The 20,614-nt window shown below is 44.8% G+C and overlaps 2 protein-coding genes across 9 annotated transcripts in view; one reads left to right on the top strand and one right to left on the bottom strand.

Moving 5' to 3' along the window:
* The window catches only part of Grip1 (glutamate receptor interacting protein 1), a 667,949-nt gene extending 667,486 nt beyond the window's left edge, over positions 1–463 (top strand). For all 8 annotated transcript variants that reach the window (XM_076554188.1, XM_076554184.1, XM_076554182.1 and 5 more), the window contains one exon: positions 153–463. In XM_076554188.1, coding sequence (XP_076410303.1) covers positions 153–193 — 41 coding nt within the window. In that variant the 3' untranslated portion in view covers positions 194–463. The remainder of the gene's footprint in view (positions 1–152) is intronic.
* Helb (DNA helicase B) overlaps positions 1–20,614 on the bottom strand; it is a 31,342-nt gene that overhangs the window by 3,412 nt on the left and 7,316 nt on the right. The window contains exons 5-12 of the mRNA XM_015992249.3: positions 18,491–18,662; positions 16,773–16,914; positions 14,142–14,296; positions 10,205–10,286; positions 9,513–9,572; positions 8,239–8,452; positions 7,379–7,522; positions 2,011–2,511 (exon numbers count right to left, since the gene is read on the bottom strand). Coding sequence (XP_015847735.1) covers positions 2,011–2,511; positions 7,379–7,522; positions 8,239–8,452; positions 9,513–9,572; positions 10,205–10,286; positions 14,142–14,296; positions 16,773–16,914; positions 18,491–18,662 — 1,470 coding nt within the window. The remainder of the gene's footprint in view (positions 1–2,010; positions 2,512–7,378; positions 7,523–8,238; positions 8,453–9,512; positions 9,573–10,204; positions 10,287–14,141; positions 14,297–16,772; positions 16,915–18,490; positions 18,663–20,614) is intronic.

Raw genomic sequence — 20,614 nt, 5'->3', positions numbered from 1 at the left:
GGTAGAAATGTGAATTTGAAGGAAGGTCATATGGACAGCCCTTGTCATTGGATTTTTCTCTCAAAAATGATATATTCATCTAGAGTTATGGGAATATAGAAGTCTCTCATTTACCAGCCCTAACGTTCTGAATTCTGTTTCCTTGGTTACAGGGATTCCCGTAGATGCTATATACTTTTGGCAAAGCCTGTGAGAAAAAACATCATCCCCCTTCCACGAACAAACTTTGGGCTGATGTCATCAGGCGAGGACGTGAGCCAGCAGCACACGGCAGTCCCCAATTTCACTCTTACGTTCACAGATCTGCAATACTGGCCTTGGTCAAAGTAGGAAGGCTCCAGCAGACTTGGGACTGGGGGCTGGGTAACACTGCCATTTTCTCTTCTGTACCAACACACGAAATCATAGCCCTCACCCAATGTTGGTGAGAAGAAAAATATAACTCAAGAAATTTTTCTTTGAAGGCTCTTTCTTTAGATTTGTCCCTTTACTGCTCTGGTCAAAAGCCTTGCTTCGGGGCCTCTGCAAGGTTACTTTCACGGGGGGAAAGGTGTCATACACTAAGATGGAAATGCCATATCAAATGTCATATCTGCACCCACCGGGGTGTAGAATGAGGCTTAGAATCACCACGGGTGCTTCTATTGCCATGGAAGAAAAAGGACAGTCTGCTTCCCCACCAGACATGTCGCTAGTACTAATTCTGATTAATGACACCTGGCTCCACGCTATGCCCAGGCCAAACACGTGTGCGCCATTCCTGACTCAACCCCAGCCATACCTCGCTCATCTTCAGGACCCATCAGCTCGGCCCTTGGCCTCTCTCCTCCTTCCCTGTTGTAAGCACCTGACTTCTAGACCAATCACTGTACCCAGGGTTTCTTTATGCTAGGAACTTAGAGTTTCTCCCCTAATCACCATCCATTACATCAAGGTCAAGGGCACCTCCTTGAATTTCAATTCACAAGCACTCAAAATGTTCCTCGGGAGCTCCACTCCAATCAGAATGGACAGTCTCTTCAGAAGACTCTCGGTCCACCCGTCCTGACTGCCCTGTGTCTGCAGCTCTACCTGTCCACTGAATACCGAGCTCTCCCAATCATCGGCCATGGCCTCACAGTTGAACACTTTGACAGGCAGACTCTTAGAGACCCTGTTACATGCCCCGTACCTTCTTCAGGCAGTGGTCATGAGTAACACCCTTTAGAACCTGGGCAGGTTCATCAGCACTTGCTCCTCTGAACTCGTCTCAACTGAACCCCACCTAGCAAACCTGTAGCCGGTACATTAATCCATCAACCGGTAAGCTACTCCTGAAACCGTATGTAGAAGTAAGTTAAAATCCCTCATCTCTAAGCGGAGCAACTATTACTGCCTGCTGGGGGAAGACGTGTGATTTCCTCAAACAAGGTCATCTTGTGTCTCTTCCCTCTCAGGAAATGGCTCTGCTCTTGCCCAAACTGTTTCAGCCAGAAGGCAGGGAATCATTCGGGATTATCCCCTTCTGCCTTCTCCCACCTAGTCACCCTGTTGACGGCTACATCTCCAAAATACAAAAGTCAAAAGGAAGAGATGAGAAAAGAAAAAAAAAATTGATTCCCTTAGTGAATTGGTGAATAACTAGATTGGTGAATAAGTAGATTGACTCAAGCCAAAAGTTGACAGTGAGAAATCCCATGGTGCTGGGAGAGCTAGTCTAGACCGAGAAGCCTCAAGAGCCCACTTACGGCACAGTGGGCCTTTACCCAAAGGAACGAGTGAGCACCCCAGAGAGCAGAGTATATGAGAAGGACGGTGAGCAGGCAATGGGAATAACCAACCAGTTCATCCCCCAGTGATGGATGAGGAAAGAGCAAGCACCAAGTGCAACTTGGGAAGAGGCGAGACACCAGCTGTCTTGAGGTCCTGACGGCACAGGGATACCCCGGCGGAAATAGACAGTCCTGTCCAGGCCCACTGCAGATGGCAAGATCTAAAGGACCCATGAACACAGGGGAACTTCGCTCCTACCATTCGGAATTTACTGGGGCTTTCGTCATCCCACGGGAAGCCAGCGCCCATTCTTTTGGACCCTCTAGGCTTCGCTGACTCCTCATCAGTATCCATATCATTCGAAGAAGCCGACAGCCATCCGTCATCAAAGGTGAACCTCTCCTTGGGGGCTGGAGACGCCTCACCCCCGGAGCTGTCCGCGGCAGCTCTGCTGTCTGGGGTCCTATAGAGCGGTGATGCTGGAGGCTGTGTGCTGGGCGTTCCTCCAAGTCCAGGGCTTGAGGGCTGGGAGGGAAAGTCTGCTGGGGACGCACGGGCACTGGAGAGCTGCTTCTGCAGGAAGTGCTTCAGGCGCGTCTTCCTGGGGAAGCTGCGCTTCCTGATGGCGCTCCTGAGCTCGGACTCTTGCGCGATGACGTACACTCTGGAGCGACCCCGGGTCACTGCAGTGTAGACGTGCTGCCAGTGCTGGCGGCCCGCCTTCCCCACCACATAGGCCACTGTGTTCTCCTCGGACCCCTGCGAGGTGAAAACAGTGGGGGGACTCAGTACAAGATGGCTCCCTGGGGGAAAGTGCTTGAATAACCAGACCCCCCCCCTCATGAAAGCCTGGAGTACGGCTCAAGCCTCACTAGCTAAGCCTGGCAGACACAAGAGGAAAGACAAGGAGACCTCATCTCAACCCAATGGAGAACAAGGGCTCAAGGCTGCTCTGACCTCCACACAGGCACATCTGCACTCATGCACACAAATAGGCACACACACACCAGCAGACACACACACAAGACTAAGAGAGGAGAGAAGTCCGCGTGGTACTCTCATGTCCTTCCCACCTGGCCGACAGGTCTGCATCCATCCACCCGTCCCACAGAATCCATACTATTCATTACCTCAGAACTCACCTTTACGAGATACGTTACCAACATTAGGTTCCACGGGGTCACAGCTGGCTTCCGGTGTGACAAACTCTAAAACAAACTCTAACGACTACACAGAGTGCTACAAGTTCCCTAACCACAGACTTTGAAATGACTGTACAAACCAACGTGGGTTAGGTATGTGTCACACTAAAGTCACTAATAACGGCAAAGAAAAAAGGATACACAAAATAGCCAATAACAGGAGGATATGTAAATATGTACAGACACCACATATGCTGGCATCAAGGGTACATTAAACAGAGAGAGAGAGAGAGAGAGAGAGAGAGAGAGAGAGAGAGAGAGAGAGAGAGAGAGAAGAGAGGAGAGAGAGAGATTGGCTGGAAAAATGGCTCTCTCAGTAGAGTGCTGGTCACAAGCTTAAGAATCTGGTCTGGATCCCTAGAACCCATATGGAAAAATAATAAGTAAATAGATAAACACACAATAAGCAAATAAATAAATAAATAAATAAATAAATAAATCCAAGTAGTCCACAGCTGGAACCCCAGTGCTCGTGAGGCGGAGACAAGAGGTTCTCCAGGGCTTGCTGTCCAGATTGGCAAGCTCCAGGTTTAATTGGAGTCTCAAAGAACAGGTGAGGAGCTAGTGAGGGTACATGACACTAACCTTGGGCTTCCACACACATGTGCTCACACATGCATGAGTGCATCTGACATACACACGAGCACACAGACACATACTCACACATAGGTACGTGCATGCACAAATAATATAAGCATTTCTAAATGGATACCATATATAATTATATATGATCTGAATTATATTAAAACAAGAACCCTGATCGCCCCACATAAAGACAACCTAAGTATGTAACGGACTACATAGCATAAAGGCTTGGGAGACAGCTCCCAGGTAGAGTGCCTTTCTCACACACGGAGACGTGAGTTCCATTTCCAGAAACCGTGATTAAAAAGGAAGACTCAGTGGTGTGTCCTGGTAATTCCAGTCATGGTGAGATGGGAGGCGGACACAGGCAGGTCTCTGAAGCCTGGTGAAGCCATCCTAACTTTATGGCAAAACCAGACCAATGAGAGACCCTGTTTCAACAAAAGCTGAAAAAAGCCCTTGAGGAACCACGCATGAGGTTGTCCTCTGACCTCCACGTGCACACATGCACATGTGCACTTGTACAAACACACACATACATAAACATACACACACATACTTCTGGAAAGTATTGAAATGTTATTTAGCCTGTCTCTAAAAGGCTGCCCTGCAGATTTTCTTTTACTCCTGTATTGTGTCAGTGTTACATCACTTATTTCATCAACATAAGGAAAAGAGAGCAACGACCCTGGGTTTTTAAGTTTAGCAAACCACCTATTCAGAGGGCCTGATCGAGCTGGGAGTCCCTCAGCCTTTGGTTCATAGTTCATGTGTTTCCATTCATTTGGCTATTTTTTTTTCAATAATTGAGTAAAACTGAAATTTATTATATGCCACAGTCGTCCTAGGGACCTCCATGCTATATATATAGCCTCTACGGTTCTATGGGTTGTGGTCTGATTGATCATTTTATATCTAGAATAATATATAATATATATATTATTCTATATATTATATATAGAATATATAATAATATATCTGAATAGGTGAGACAGTTGATTGGCTTGATCAGTTTGGGAGGCATCTAGGCAGTGTGACCAAGTCCTGTGCTCATTCCATGAGTTGGCTGTTTGAAACCAGGAACTTATGCAGGGACACTTGGCTTAGTCTGGGAGGAAGGGACTGGACCTCCCTGGACTGAGTCTACCAAGTTGATCACAGTCCTCGGGGGAGGACTTGTCCTGGAGGAGGTGGGAATGGAGGGTGGGCTGGGGGTAAGGGGAGGGTATGGGAGCTGGGAGAATAGGGGAACCCATGGCTGATATGTAGAACTGAATGGTATTGTAAAATAAAAAATATATATCACAAAAAAAAAAAAAAGAGATAAGCAACAAATTGAAAAAAAAAAAAAAAAGTTTAGCAAACCACGAAGGACACGGGAAGGAAAACTCCCAGTGTCTCTGTGTAAGCACCAGAAAGCAATTTCAGGTGTGGGGCCACGTTCAGTCCGGCCGTTTTGATGGGCGCACACACTAACCGACAGATGACGGAGCGTGTGAACCGCTCTCCACACCTGTCCTGCCCCAAGGTGAGCTATGAGGAGACAGCTGACAAACGGGGCCGTAAAGAAGAGAGCCCAGTGCAAAGTCTTCACAGCAGCTCACCCGTCTCCTCGGCCTCTGAGAGAAACGAACTTCAACGGTCCTCGGTTATGGAAACACTACCTGCATCTTCGATGGACTCCACCTCTTCCCCTTCGACCTTGCGTCCGTCAGGCATCCCTACACATGTAAGCGCCTCCCTCCTCTTACCTGATTCTCCAACACCAATCACATCGAGGGAAAAAGAAAGTCCTATCGGTGTCCCGTGCCCACCTGACCCCGAGCATCCTCCGCACAGCAGCCAAAGTGGTATCCGTGCGGTGCGGGTATCCAAAGTGGTGCGGGCTGAATCACACCGGACTCCACTTGCAACCCCTCCCATGGCTCCTGAGCCTCCAAGGGCCCCCGAGGTCCTTCAAGGGCCAGCCACGCCCTGAGCCCTCTCCCTCCCCATCTGTCTTTTCCTTTATTGTCCCCACAAGCACTGGCTCTGTGGTCTCCACCTCGCTGCTCTCCCTTCTGTGTCCTACCACGGGCTGGTCCACTCCGGGAAGGCGGATCCCACCCAGCAGGCCCCACTTCTTTCATCTCGGGTGCTTTACTACATGACTGACGATGACAAACGTGTCTCATGCTGGTCAGCCGAGCACCGGCTGGCCGCGGTTCTGTACCCTGAGATGGCACCTACCTACCTCAGGGAGCAAGGCACAACTGTCTATCTCAACCCAGTCACCTGCTTCCTGAAGTATTTCTGAGTCATTTGAACCGTCACAATTCTTAAGCACTATCTACTTAATGCTGTAGACTTCCATTCTCTTGATTATTCCACAGGTTGACTACTTATGTGAGTGGCCAAAAGCCTTTGGTTCCCCATTTCCCAAAGAACAAGAACCAAAGTCCTTACGGTGGTCTATAATACGCTGTCCAAAAGACAGACAAAACAAGTCACGTGTGCAATTGAAATTGTCCTGACAGTCACGTTAAAAAAGGAAACTTTCAATAGCCTATTAGGTTTTATATAACATACTCAAAATGTTAATCATGTTTACATGTAGTCAACAAAAAACGTTCTATGAAATCTACTCTTTTTTTTAAAAAAAACGTGTTCTCTTTTAAAAGATTTCTTTTTCATGTGTGTGTGCCGGGGGTGGGGTGGGGGATGTGTCACATGAGTGCAGGCACCCACGGAGGACACAGGCGTGCGGTTTCCCTGGGTTTGGAGATGGGGACAGTTGTGAGTTGCTAGGTGTGGGTGCTGGGAATCAACCCCAACTTCTGCAAGAGCAGTGCGTTCTTAACCTCAACTATGAAGTCACGGCTCCAGCCCCGACATTCTCCTTTTAATCTAAGCCTTTGAGATCCTTTGATTATCGTCTCTCTAAGCACAAATCAATCTGAATAGTAAATCCTCGTCAGAAGCATTAACTGTCATTTGAGATGTGTTAAGTTTCGCAGACGGAACAGAAGAGTCACACTCTCAAGCTGTTCCAATCATACTTAAGAGGTGATCCAGTGGCTGAAGCTTTTTCTTCTTAGATACAGAGAAGGTAACTCAAAACAGTGGAGGAAATAACAAGGCTGACAGCTTAGGAGATTAGAGAAAATTAAAGCAAAAAGGTAAGTCATACCAAGGGGACGTGGTGACATGGTTAGGTCCCAGAACAGGAGAGGAAAAAAATAAAAATGGAAGATCGATCATGAACTCTGAGTACAGTACAACATCAGTAATGTTCTAGCAATGATACAGTAATGGGAATGTTCTGATCTTGGCAAATATGCTATTGTTGTATAGAATACTGACAACTGGAAAAAACTAAAATTAATAACAGCAAAAGAGATTAAAAAGAAAACAATGTGAGGTGCATCATGCTGTGGCCAGTGCTGGAGTCAACCCTGACCTGTTAACCTGATGAGATCAGGAGTCACCGAGAGGACGTATCTGGACGTTTCTGTGAGGGCGTTTCTAGACTGCCTTCATTGAAGTGAGAAGACCCTATCTGAATATGGCGGCATTCATTCGTTGCACTGGAGTCCCAGATTGAATAAAAAAGGAGGCAAGAGAGCCGAGTAGCCAGGATTCATCTTTCTCTGCTTCCTGACTATGGATGCAATGTGACCAACTGCCTCATGCTCCTGCCTCCGTACCCGTCCACCCCGCCATGAGGGCCCATACCCACAAACCGTAAGCCCCAAGAAACTCTCCCTGCAACCTTTGTTGGCCAAGCATTCTGCCACCCCGACGATAAACTTACGAATACAGCCAGGTATCCAAATGACTTTGTAAACACCCGCTCCTACCTGGAAAGTATGAATGGTCCTCGCCCAGGCATGTTTTATCTGACAGTGCGTCATTAGTTTGCTGAAGTCCACGGTCACTTCCAAGCCAGCCTCGTTATTGATGGTCAGAAGTCTTTTTCTTTTGAAAGTGACATCAGTCACATCCTGGGACCAAGACAAAGCATGCATGTGAGAACGATGGTCTGTCTTGGGGTGCAACGTAAGACACAAGCATTATATATCAAATTTAAGAATTTTGCTTGGGGGCTGAAATTGTAGTTGCAGAGCATGTGGACAGTATGTGTGAGGCTCTGGGTTCCATTTCCAGAATGAAGCAACAATAACAGCAAAGAACTTGAAAAGGTTTAAAAATCCATACTTCATCCACTGCCTTCACATTTCAGTATTCCAATGAACAGAAATAGAAAGTTCCAGTCCTTGGAACTTAATACACTTTCCCTCACAGCCCTTTCAGAATATTTTCAGGCTGGGAGGAGGTCTAGACAAGAACAGGAACAATTAATGAAGTTTCGACGCTGAAGCTAAAACTAAGGATGGCTGTGTCTTGCCTTGTCTTTTGTTATTTAAACTTCCAACTTACTACCAAGAAGTTTCCTTTCTGTATCTTTCATAAAGAAGAAAAAGTAATGCTCAACTATTCCCAATTATTCCACTGCATTCTGATATTAATCCAGACAAGACATTGCTAAAAAAAAAAAAAAAAAACCAACAACCTACAAACCAATATTCATCGCAAAGGATATATAAAAATTTCTAATGAAGAAACACTGAACAAGAATATCATCTCTAATGTGATGAACTCTAGGGCTTAAAAAAAAAATCTCTAACTGGCAAACATTATTTCCTATTATGAAACTTACCCCTGTTATGAAAAATATTTCCCCATTGCACAGTCGAATGCTACTTTCAAAATCCTGCTTGGTTTTGAAATCAGAAGGGGCAGCATCAGAGACAATATCAAAGCCTTTCCCGTTGGCTTCCCGGTCATCATTAGGGAGTAAATCCGCGAGGTATGCATTCCGGGTACAACAGATCTTATCATTAACTGCAAAGATGAGTTTCTTGTCATGGTCTCTGTATTGGGAAATGATCACATGTCATCAAAACCTGGAAACTGCCCGCTTTGTTTTATTTAGCGATGCGCATCACTCGGAGCTGACGGGAAATAATGCACATACGTCTCTGCATCACTCTCATGCTCCAAAGGTCAAGACGTCACGCTGTCCTGTCACCTGTTTACAATATGCTCACCCTCTTGCCACCTCGAACCCTTGTGACATGGCCCAGTTCAACTCTCTCGAGTTACAAATGCTGGTGTGACCGCTCTGGCCCATCCATTTTCTAAACCGAAAACCTTCCTTATTCTTTTCAGGCAAATTCACCCTCTCTCCACAATCTGCAATTTCAGGTCTTGGGAGAGCGTTCTCATACTTCCATTTTTAATAATCACGACACTGTCCTGGTGAAACCACTAGCAGTGAACGGTGGCTTGGGCCAGTCACTGCAAAAGCACTTTTTCATTCTGCTCTGACTCAGCCCTTTAGGGACTTCTGCGTAAGCCATTGTTTCGTTTGGAACGGATAGACAAAATTACCTGACAAGAGCATAGTTACTAGGACCACAATGAACGGGTCCAACCAAGTGCGTTTTGAATCCTCTGTTGGGCTACCCAACACAGCTTTTGTTTTTGTAACAGGAGTTCCTATATTTTACACACCCCCAGTGACGTGCCTGTGCTGGCAAACACAAGAAGTGTGAATTAACTTTTCTTATGGGCAAGCACGGTGGCTCAGCTACACTCCTGTTCCTCTGGTCCTTCACAAAAGTGTTCTCTGCACACCGCCTGTGGATCAGGCTCCCGGAACTACCACATCGCATTAGAAATTCTCCAGGTGATCTTGAAGACGTTGGAGGCTGCCCACCTGGACACCACAGAGAAACGATCGTTCCTTATTTTTCATCTTATTCTACTCACAGTCCAAGTCAGTTCCTCATGACATAGAATCTGTCTAATGGGAGGAAAGTGTATGACTTCTGAGTATGAGGCCCTACGTGACAAATATATCCATACAAACGCAAGAACAGCACATCAAGGCAGGGCTGTCCCCTAAGCGTCAGTCAGGAGGGTACTCACTTGATGAGATGGCCTACGTAGTGCTTAGAGCAGCAGTCATTGATGAGGTCACAGTCTTGCCTGAAACACACAAGAGTCAGAGTCACTTCAGGAGCTCGAGGTACATACTCACTGCCTTATGTTTATCAACAATTATATACAGGGCCACTGGATTTTTTAAATTATTGTTTGGGAATTGAACTGAGGGTTCTGTGCTAGCTAGCACTCACACCCCCTGCTGCTACAGTAGATCCCGTAAGATGTTTCTAGGACTTTCTCTAGGAAAAGGTATTTTGTTTTTATTAGCTTCTTTTTTGTTTTATTGAGAAAAGGTTTCTCTGTATAGTCCTGGCCATCCTGAAACTCGTTCTGTAGACCAGGCTGGCCTTGAACTCAGAGATCCACCTGCCTCAGCCTCCCCAGTGCTGAGATTAAAGGCCCGTACCACCACACCCAGCTGGAAAAAGGTGTTTTATAATTTTTGGCTTCACATAAAGTTTTGTTCCACTCACACTTCCTGTGAGAGTATAAATGCGCAGGATAGAAAACCACCCTGTTTAGAATGCCTTCTGACGTGTCTAATGAAAAGATACTTCACAATGGGAATTAATAATGAGAAATTACAAGTTTCTCCCTCTAAATACAATGTGCATTAAAAAGTTGTGAAGTTTAGAAGTTGGATAAAGTATATTAACACAGTATAAATGTTTTACCTTCTAAATGCAATAAATTGTGAGGTTTTTGCACTTTGAAAGTCCTTTCCTTGAAGCAACGTTTTAACTGCAGAATATAAATCTGGCAAAGAGAAAAAAGGTTAACATGGAAAAATTGCCAAACTGTAATGCTACGTCTATGGGAAAATTAGCTGACGGCTCCTACTAATCAGTCCACATAAAACATCTCACCACGTGAAATACAAGGTCACCATGGGAACATCTACGTCCTCCTCGAGATGGGCCATGGCAGTGGAAAGAACGTGAGGGAGGCGTAAGCCCCGGGGTACTGGTGGTAGTCGGTTGGCATGTGATATCTATAAGCTTAAATGGTACCTCATATAATCATAACGTATTGCCGCACTCAGAGCTGAGTCTTCGCTGGTGTCTACCACCTTATATACTCAGATCTTCCTTCACTGGTTCAAGAGTGGCCACTGGCTTAACACGACATCTGCCCCACGTTTACCTCCACTTTCTCTTTCCTCCCCTGCCCGGCCCGGCCCTCCCACAATCCAGCCACTCAAACCTCAGCCCCGCAGCAGGAGGATCATCCCAGTGCTCGGGCCTCGCCAGCTGTGAATGAAGCAGTGTGGTCACTGACTACACTCATCTATGAGTGTGAAAATGAGGCTCGTGGGAGTCATTCCCCAAATGCGGCAGGTGGCTGGCCAGCTCCTTCATCGCTCGGAGGACGGACTATGACGTCATCCGCTTACGACTCTTTCCCACTGTCCCACTGAGGAGCAGGTCTCCTCCAGCCCCTCGGCAACTGTACAAAAAGCACTAACATGTCTCACACGGCAGTACAAATTGGAGTAGTGCAGGAGTGTCTGCCCAGCATGCTCCGGCACTGGCGTCAAGCCTTCTTACCACGGGAACTGGGCACGGTGGCTGGTCCACACCTGATCCCCAGCAAAAGGCCGGAAGTTCAAGGATACATATTGAGTTTGGGACTAGCCTGGTCCGTATGAGACCCTATCTATAGAACAACAACAACTGAAAAACGAAACCAAACCTGGGGCAGCGAGCTGGGCACTGTGGCACACGCCTGTTATGCTAACGTTGGGAGGGAGGCGCGGAGATAAGGAGTTCAAAGTCAGCCTCAGCTCCTCAGCACATTCAACGCTGCCTAGGCTACAATGAGACCCTGCCTCAAGGGGAAAAAAAAGACAGGGGGCAGGCAGAAAGGAACACTGCAAGATTTTGTGTATCATCTAGTAGCAGATGACGCGTGGTGCTCTGCTCTAGAAAGAAAAAGTCAGCTGCTCACAGAGTCCTTCATTTCTTCAATGAAGAAATGATACTCTCCAGAAAACAGCCGACCTCACATTGCCCCCAGTCATCCTGGGCTTGCTAGATCAGAAACTTCCAAAGGCCTCCTATTCCACACCTTGTTTTCCTCTGTCTCTCGGATCCATATGCACTGTGCATTTTACTGATTTTAAAATACAGATTTTAGCCTCTCTGAAATTCTAGCCCAGTTATGGATCCCGTCTTGGGTCTCTGCACTTTGTAACAATGGGTACAATTTACTCAATAACTTATTAATGAGAAAGCGCCATTTGCCTCTCCAAGGAATATTTACCCAATTTTCTGAAGGAAGAGACTAATTTTCCAGACAAAGTTTTTAATTAAAACGGCCAATCGGCTAAGCTCTGCTAACACTCTGAAATGGACAACTTCTTTTTCTTTTAAAACAACATTCTTCCGAGCTGGGCATGACAGCACAGGCCTGCAATCCCAGGACTGTGTGGGTGGAGACAGGAGGATTTGGAGTTCAAAATCACACTGGACTACAGAAGACCCCGGGGCACTCAAACAAAAGTGCATTCCCGTTAATGCACAGAACAGGTACCAAGATTTTAAAAAATGCTTGAGGCCGGGCGGTGATGTCACACACCTTTAATCCCAGCACTCGGGAGACAGAGCCAGGCGGATCTCTGTGAGTTCGAGGCCAGCCTGGTCTACAGAGCGAGACCTAGGACAGGCACCAAAACTACACAGAGAAACCCTGTCTCGAAAAACAGTGATTAGATAGATAGATAGATAGATAGATAGATAGATAGATAGATAGATGATAGATAGATAGATAGATAGATAGATAGATAGATAGATAGATAGATAGATAGATAGATGCTTGAGATATACTATGCAGAGTCACAAAGAAAGCAAGCTATGAAGATCCCGCACCTGCTTTTCTCAATTGCAGTAGGACCCACATTAACTAAGCTGTTGGAGACCAGACATTAGCTATCACATTTAATTAAAACCAGCTCACAAAATATGCACATCATGATCCAATTAATATAAAACTAACATGAATGATGAGGTTGGATATGCACACAACGGAGGACAGACCTGGACGTTTTTGAAGCCGCCCGTCAACTCCAGTTCCCACGCCCGAGGAGGTGGCGGAGTGCAGAGGGTGTCTGTGAGAACTGTGCCAGCTACAGTTAGGTTCTCAGAAGAATCACGGACATCGTTTCTCATCCAGCCCTGAGTAAACCCTTACGCTAGTCTTAGTTGGCTCGGTCTGTTTTTAACCTAAATCAAGACCCAAAGAACCTCAGCACTGTTCTGTTTTCATCTCTGCTGCTGTGAGAAGACACCAGAAGCAATTTAGAGGAAGAAGGAATGAATGGCTTATAGGGCATGTTCCATCACTGAAGGGATTCAGAGCAGGAAGCCAAGCAGGATCTTGAAGCAGACACCACGGAGGAATCCTGCTTGCTGGCTCACTTGGCTCTTGCTTAGCTCGTTTTCTTATATAGCCCAGGGCTACCAACATAGGGATTGTGCCACCCACAGTGGACACAGTGGACTGGGCCCTCCCACATCAAGACAAACCCCCACAGACAGGCCCACAGGCCAAGTGATCTGAGCAATCTCTCAGTCAAAATTCCCTTCTCAGAGATCCTAAGATTTAGAATTGTCAAGTTAACAAAACCAACCAAGACAACTATACTCAAAACAGTTTGCCATAACCAATTTAATATTTATTAGCACTTATGTAGTGATTCTTAGTACAGGCACCCCTGTCGCTCCACAGGCACCGAAATCCTGATTGTCATTTCATACTTGTTAAGTGACTTGGGTCATGGGCTTGAGAGAGAAGACTCCAAAACCCATGCTCCTTCTCCACCTTGACAAGCTGACACTTTAATACCCAAAATTACATGTGGTGTTTATCTCTTTAACGGTAACCGTAGTTTCACAAAGGCACTCAATGAAAATAAAAGGAAATTTTCACTAAATAAAATTTACTTTCTCCTGAAGAGACCTGGACTGCCAAGACTCTGGAAACAAAATCATCTCCAGCCACTTAGTACTCTTCAAGTATTTAACGAGAATCCTTACCCTGTGTCAAGAACTCCCCTCACAAACTTCCAGAGCAGTGGTTTCCAACCCGTGGGTCACAACCCCCTTGGGGTCTCAATGAGGTCTTTCACTTAAGACCATCGGGGAACACAGATGTTTACATGACGATTCATAACAGTAGCAAAATTACAGTTATGAAGTAGCAATGAAAATAATGTTATGGTTGGGGGTCACCACAGCATGAGGAACTGCATCAAAAGGTCGCAGCGTTAGGAAGGCTGAAAACCCCTGCCCTAAAGTCACCTGCTTTGACAATTCTTTTTTTTTTCAAGACAGGGTTTCTCTGTGTAGTTTTGGTGCCTGTCCTGGATCTCACTCTGTAGACCAGGCTGGCCTCGAACTCACTGAGATCCGCCTGGCTCTGCCTCCCGAGTGCTGGGATTAAAGGCGTACACTGCCACCGCCCGGCGCTTTTGACAATTCTTAAGTCACTTTATTTCTAGTACTCCATTTTTCGCAATACCTACTTTTAGTGTCCAATAATATATGGCTGGTCATTTAATAACAACATTACAAAACTGAAATACTTATAATGCAAGCCCACATCAACACTTACTAGCTCGGTGTTCATCTTTAGGTGACTGAGAACTGCCATTCTCTTCAGGAAGTCTGACAAAAATAAATGTCTTATCTTGAATGGAGATGGGTAGCGTGGGACTAGCAGAGATATTTAGTTCTGCATCAAATTCTGGAAACTGGCGCCTAGAGATTCTTAAATAAAGATATATATGTTATATATATGCCATGTAATATATATATATATATATATATATATATATATATATATGAGCATTACCACCCACAAATGTGTCTTTGTGTATGAAGCAGCCTATTGCCTTTATAATAATTCATACCTGTTAGTGGATGAGCAAGAGAGGGCCTTGCAGGTATATCCAGCAGCCAATTCATTTTACAATAGACTACAAACACTGTTGAGATTTCAGCATTAAATTTAGCAATCATTGCCCCCACTACAAGCCAACTAAAAGAATCAGAAAAGAAATGACCATACAACGGACCATGCACCATGCTGAGAACCAGACCACCACACTGCATAAGAAGCAGGTCTCGCCGGGCGGTGGTGGCGCACGCCTTTAATCCCAGCACTCGGAGGGCAGAGCCAGGCGGATCTCTGTGAGTTCGAGGCCAGCCTGGTCTACCAAGTGAGTTCCAGGAAAGGCGCAAAGCTACACAGAGAAACCCTGTCTCGAAAAACCAAAAAAAAAAAAGAAGCAGGTCTCAGCCTCACTTCCCAGGTGAGTAACTGGAGATGGAGTCACATTTACTGGGTTCCCAGGGCCACAGATGCAGGACTCAGGGGCCTGAGAGGCACGTCTGCACCCAGTCGCTCCCAGATCTCCTCCTACGCAAGTGACTCTGCACTAAACGAAGTCCTTTCCATGTTAAACCACATGCTTGTCCTCTGTTTGGTGTTCTGTGTACTCTGTGTGTGTGTGCTCCCATTTTCCCAGCAGAGCGAGGCACCCAGCTCTGCCTGCCTGTTCTGTCTCTTGATCTTTCTATCATGGATTTTCCAGCCATATGAGAAAATATGGCAAAGTTCGGGTGCCTCGTGATAACAGAGCCTCTCATGGGTTCCCTGACTGAGTCTAAGAGGCTTAACAGAGGTGTCGAGGTGAGAGCACCCTTCTGGGCCACCTTCAGCCATGCCCCAGTAAGCACAGAGAGGAAATGATGGAGAAGGAATGGGCTGCTCTTGCTGGCCACATCTCAGGTTGATTTGGGAAGTGTCCAGCAGTCAGCGTGGATTTTCTGTTTGGCTTGTGCTGCGGGACATGGAACACACGTCCCCTGGTATGTCATGGAGATCCTTCAGCCAGTAATGCTGGAGGACAGTGATGAACTACAGATGATGACGGAGCAATAGCTTGAATAAAATATCACTGAACGTGTTGCTAAGGAGAGCACCCGAGTTTTAGATAAAGTCAAATTCTAATTGAATTTAGTTTCCTCCAGGTTTGACAGACTTTGAAAGGATCTATCAAAACTGAGATAGCCTTGGGGTAGAAGCAAAAAAGTTATAGGAAAAGAATACTATTATCCAAATCAATTATTCTTGGGGTTTTGACAGAAATCCACATCAACTAGCCCATCCTTCCCAATTCCTCCTGTTCCCACCATTCTATCTGGGGTGGACGGGGCATACAGCTTTGATATGTTCAAGGTTCTGGTGACATACAACCAAGCAAATGTACAAATAGCAAAAACAGAATTCATAAAAGAGTAAAAAGTAAAGATAAAATATGATCCAGTGGACGAAACCATCTCTCGGTATTCTATGATCCCATTACACCTGCAGATTTTAATATCTTCTTAAAAGTCACAGAACAGTAATAATCCTGACTCTCCAACACACTGAATATGGAAAAACCAAACACCTGAGCCCTGAGAGGAACCCCAAAGGCTTACATAAAAACACTGGGGAAGAGAACTCTCTTCCGCTGAGGAGCAGAAGCCTTGGGGCCACCAGGACTCATCTCAAGAGTCAAATCCTACATTTACTTTTTTTGCTTAGGGCTTTTCCTCCCACAGAAATTATCAGAAATTTCTTTTCCAATTCTCCTTTGAATATAAGACTCATTTCCAAGTCTCTGTTGCCTTGGGCATAGTCCAGACTCTAAGCTTAGCATAACTTTAATTTCCACACAGCTATCCCTGTGTATTACCTTTCAAAATCTTCCTATGATTAGTGGATGCCCAAGCCCCTGTTTAAAATGGTGCGGTAGTTTCATACAGCCTACATGCAACTTCTGGTTTATTCCAGATCATCTCTAGATGATGTATACCTAATGCCACGTAAAAGATCATTCCAGGGCAGCACTTAGAAGATAACACAGCAAAGAATCTGTACACATTCAGTGCACATGCAATTTTTTCAAATATTTTAACCTCTGGTTAGCTGTACACATAGATATGGAACCCACAGTTACAAAGAACCAGACGGACATACTTTTAAAGTCAAGAAATACCTCCATGCCTAAATGTGAACAATAGTCTATGCTGGACCAGTCGTGAAAGATATTAACTTTGGTTCTCTAAGGGGACAGAATAGGTTTACTAAAAGGACACAGTAAATGCATTGTACTAAATCACTCTGAGTCATACAAACAAACCTTTTATTCCTAATACAACAGAGACAAAATGCAGGGACTTCATTATAGCATACCTTGTGGCATTGTCCACAATCAGCTGGGACTCTGACCTGTGGTTTGTCTTCAGTTCAATGGCACACCCTCTTGCCTTAAGAGTCTCAAAAACATCCTGCAGCATGTTGCCAGGTTCAATACTGGGTAACTGTCTAATATCACCTAAGGGAATGAGGGCATGAAGAAGATTTTATTTACCGAGGATTCTAAAACTTGGGGATTATTTTTGTCCTGCCAATTTAGAGAGAGAATAATTATAGACTTCTTGTGACTAAGAAAAAAAGCCTCTCGGCCAGGTGGCGGTGGCGCATGCCCTTAATCTCATCACTTGGGAGGAGGAGCCAGACGAATATCTGTGAGTCTGAGGTCAGCCTGGTCTACAGAGCGAGAACCAGGATAGGAACCAAAACTACACAGAGAAATCCTGTCTCGAAACCCCCCCCCCAAAAAAAAAGAAAGAAAGAAAAAGAAAAAAAGCCTCTGACGTCATTATCTAAAATTATTTAAGAATATTAAATATCTTGGGAGGAGTTAGGAGAAGGAATGGAGGGTGGATGTGATCAAAATACAATGTATAAAATTCTCAATAAAAACAAATTCTCAATACAAACATTACATGCACATAAATACTAAATGTTTTTTAAGCCAAATTAAGTTGCATATGACATAAAAATGTATGTGAAAATACAAGAGGCAAATTTTTAACTGATCTCCTTCATAACTGTGACCCTGGAAAACAGCTAGGAACATATACATCAGACTATGTTTAAAAATCAGAACTCATGGCCGGGCGTTGGTGGCGCACGCCTTTAATCCCAGCACTTGGGAGGCAGAGCCAGGCGGATCTCTGTGAGTTCGAGGCCAGCCTGGGCTACCAAGTGAGCTCCAGGAAAGGCGCAAAGCTACACAGAGAAACCCTGTCTCGAAAAACCAAAAAAAAAAAAAAAAAAAAATCAGAACTCAGACATGTTGCAAGCGCTCACTCATCCACTCTGCTTCATTGTGATACGGGACGTGGGGAAGCCATGGTTCAACTGCATAAAACAAGCCTAGGGCACATAAAACGGATGAGCTGAATCGAGGTGAAAACAGACCAGGTCTAGATGCCAAATGACAGCTCCTTAGACAACCGATAATCTTAGTACAACGCAAAAATCAAACTCCAGAGGAAAAAAAAAAAACTATATACAGGGTGAGAATTGGGAGACTGCTAAGACTTTAACAGAATCATCTGCTAATCAAATATCCCCAAACACCTAAAATAAATGCTATTTATATACGATCCCATTACAATTAAAACCCAGAACCGACTGATCACTAAAACCCTACAGAATCTGACCAAACCTCATCAGATTAGGAGGCTGGCGAGGCCTAATTTGAATTATTAGCTTAGAATCATAAAATTACTGTAAAGTGGTCTATAATTCAGACTTTTTATTATTTCCAAATGATCTATATCCTGATTTATTCTGACTCTGACATTCTTACTATTTTAATAGCCATTACTTAAGCAATAAGCCGTAACTTATGGCCCCCTTTCCCGATCATCCTAGCCGGCTGACACACCGACCAGAAGACCCACCCAGGCTGGCGAGGGTAACAGGCAGGCTTTGGAATGGGCCGTGAGAATCGCTTCCTGCCTCCAACAAGCCGGAGCCTGGAGGAGCATCCCCAACACAGCACCCGCCGTGCTTTGAATCTGCAGCACGTGCAGATTCTCTCGGTATTTTTAACTTACCAAGGATTATAAGCTTCGAAAGCTTGGCATGGTCACACAGCAACTTTAAAACCGAATTGAAGATTCCGACAGATACCAAACTCCCTTCGTCCACGACCAGAACTCGAACTGTAGAGAATTTCCAGGGCTTGTCTACTACATGTTTCTTCCAAAAATAGAAGCTATAACTGACCTATAAGTAAAGTATACATAAAAAAAAAAAAATCATGTTAGGAATTAACAAGCACATGGTTTTAAAAGTAAAGCTTTGTGACAGGTGAGGGGAGTATGAAAACATAAGGAACAGGCGAAAAACAGAAAGAACATACCATACAGAGGGATGAATGAACAAAAGAGATGAGTTTAAAAAAATCTGTAAAAGGCTCAAATAGTTAAAAAGAAAAATGGTTTCCCAGTGAGCTTTGGGTTTAACTTAATAAATAAGTTACAATACCACAGTTTCCTTTGCAAAAACAAAAAAACAAAACACTTCTCCCATTGTTCTCGATGGAGAAATTTCTGTGTTTCTTTTCACTCAATAAACCTCTTGGCTTTCTAAGATACTCCAGTGCTTTTTCTGCTTACTAAGTTTCAAGTATTCCAAACCTCTGACCGCCACACTGGAAAACCACAACAAAACCACTGCTAAGAACAATTCAGGGGCTGGAGAGATGGCTCAGAGGTTAAGATCACTGCTTGCTCTTCCAAAGGTCCTGAGTTCAATTCCCAGCAACCACATGGTGGCTCACAACCATCTGTAATGAGATCTAGTGCCCTCTTCTGGCCTGCGGGGATATGTGCAGACAGAACACTGTATATGTAATAAATAAATAAATCTTTAAAAAAAAGAACAATTCAGCTACCAACAGTATTTATAATGATTATTTTTAAAATATAGATGATTTAGTGAGGTAATGGCAAAATCCACCGTTAAAGCTCTAACTCCCATCCTTTAGGTTCCTTTCTATTCGTCTACAATGCACAGACTTCATTCCAATCAAAGTCATCCCGAGCCCTCTACACACTATGGACATTCTCCCCGGTGCATCTGGAAAGCTTTTCCCCTAAAGAAAATGTTCTTTTCCTCCCCTGAGCCTCCAAAGTGCTTTAGAATCCTTTATAACATGCATAACACGCATTTTCGGGACTCTGCCCTCCAACTCTTTACACTATCATCAAGTAAAGTATTCATTCTTGCAACCATATTAAATCATTTCCAATCGTTGATAGGTGACGACTGGCCAGACGGAAGAGATAAAGAAACAGCAGAGAACAAAGCTTTCATTCTACAAGAGAGAATTTTTTCCCCCATCTCAGCACTCCAGGGAATGGGGACATGCTTGAAACCAGTCCTCATAAAAAATAAATATGAGCCGGGCGGTGATGGCACATGCCTTTAATACCAGCACTCTGGATGCAGAGCCAGGCGGATCTATGTGAGTTCAAGGCCAGCCTGGGCTACAGAGTGAGTTCCAGGAAAGGCACCAAAGCTACACAAGGAAACCCTGTCTAGAAAAAAAGTTCCCCTGACACCAAAAAAAAAAAAAAGAAAGAAAGAAAAAGAAGACAAAGAAATATGGTACAGGAATTAAACTACATCATTAGGCATATACTTCAATGCCACTGACATTTCTTCATGACAGCAATATCCCAATGAAGGACAGAGTCTCCCAGTTTACTTTTAGAGTGGTCCATTCTCATCACAAACTGGGGAAGTTACAGACTGGCTGTCCTGGGTAGGACTGATCTAAATGATCAGCTACTACAGAATAAGGACCCAAGAGACATTTAACAAGAACAGTAAGCTCTGTTAGCCACGGGAGATAAGCTCGGCGGTGGCAAGTATCGAACCCTGTCGGTGAGTACTGGGATACTTCAAAAGCTGATCTGATGACAGAGACGGCCATCAAGTGACAGACGGGGAAGCATCGGTATCTTGTAAAAAAAAAAGTGAACATCCCCAGCGCAACTGGATGAAATATGGTGAGATTGAGTTAACACCGTTCACAATAGTGTGTGGTTTAACTGAACTGATGTCTAGGTGTTAACAGAGGGCAGAACAGCCAGAAAGGATGACTTTTGTGCCTTCCAGAGCTTGAAGCCACCAGGCACCTCCTTCCCAGTTGGATTTCACCCCGATCACGG

Source organism: Peromyscus maniculatus, chromosome 18 (assembly GCF_049852395.1).
Source record: "Peromyscus maniculatus bairdii isolate BWxNUB_F1_BW_parent chromosome 18, HU_Pman_BW_mat_3.1, whole genome shotgun sequence".
Taxonomy (NCBI): Eukaryota; Metazoa; Chordata; class Mammalia; order Rodentia; family Cricetidae; genus Peromyscus; species Peromyscus maniculatus.
Note: the sequence above shows the minus strand (reverse complement) of the source record. Positions and strands in the feature narration are given on the sequence as shown.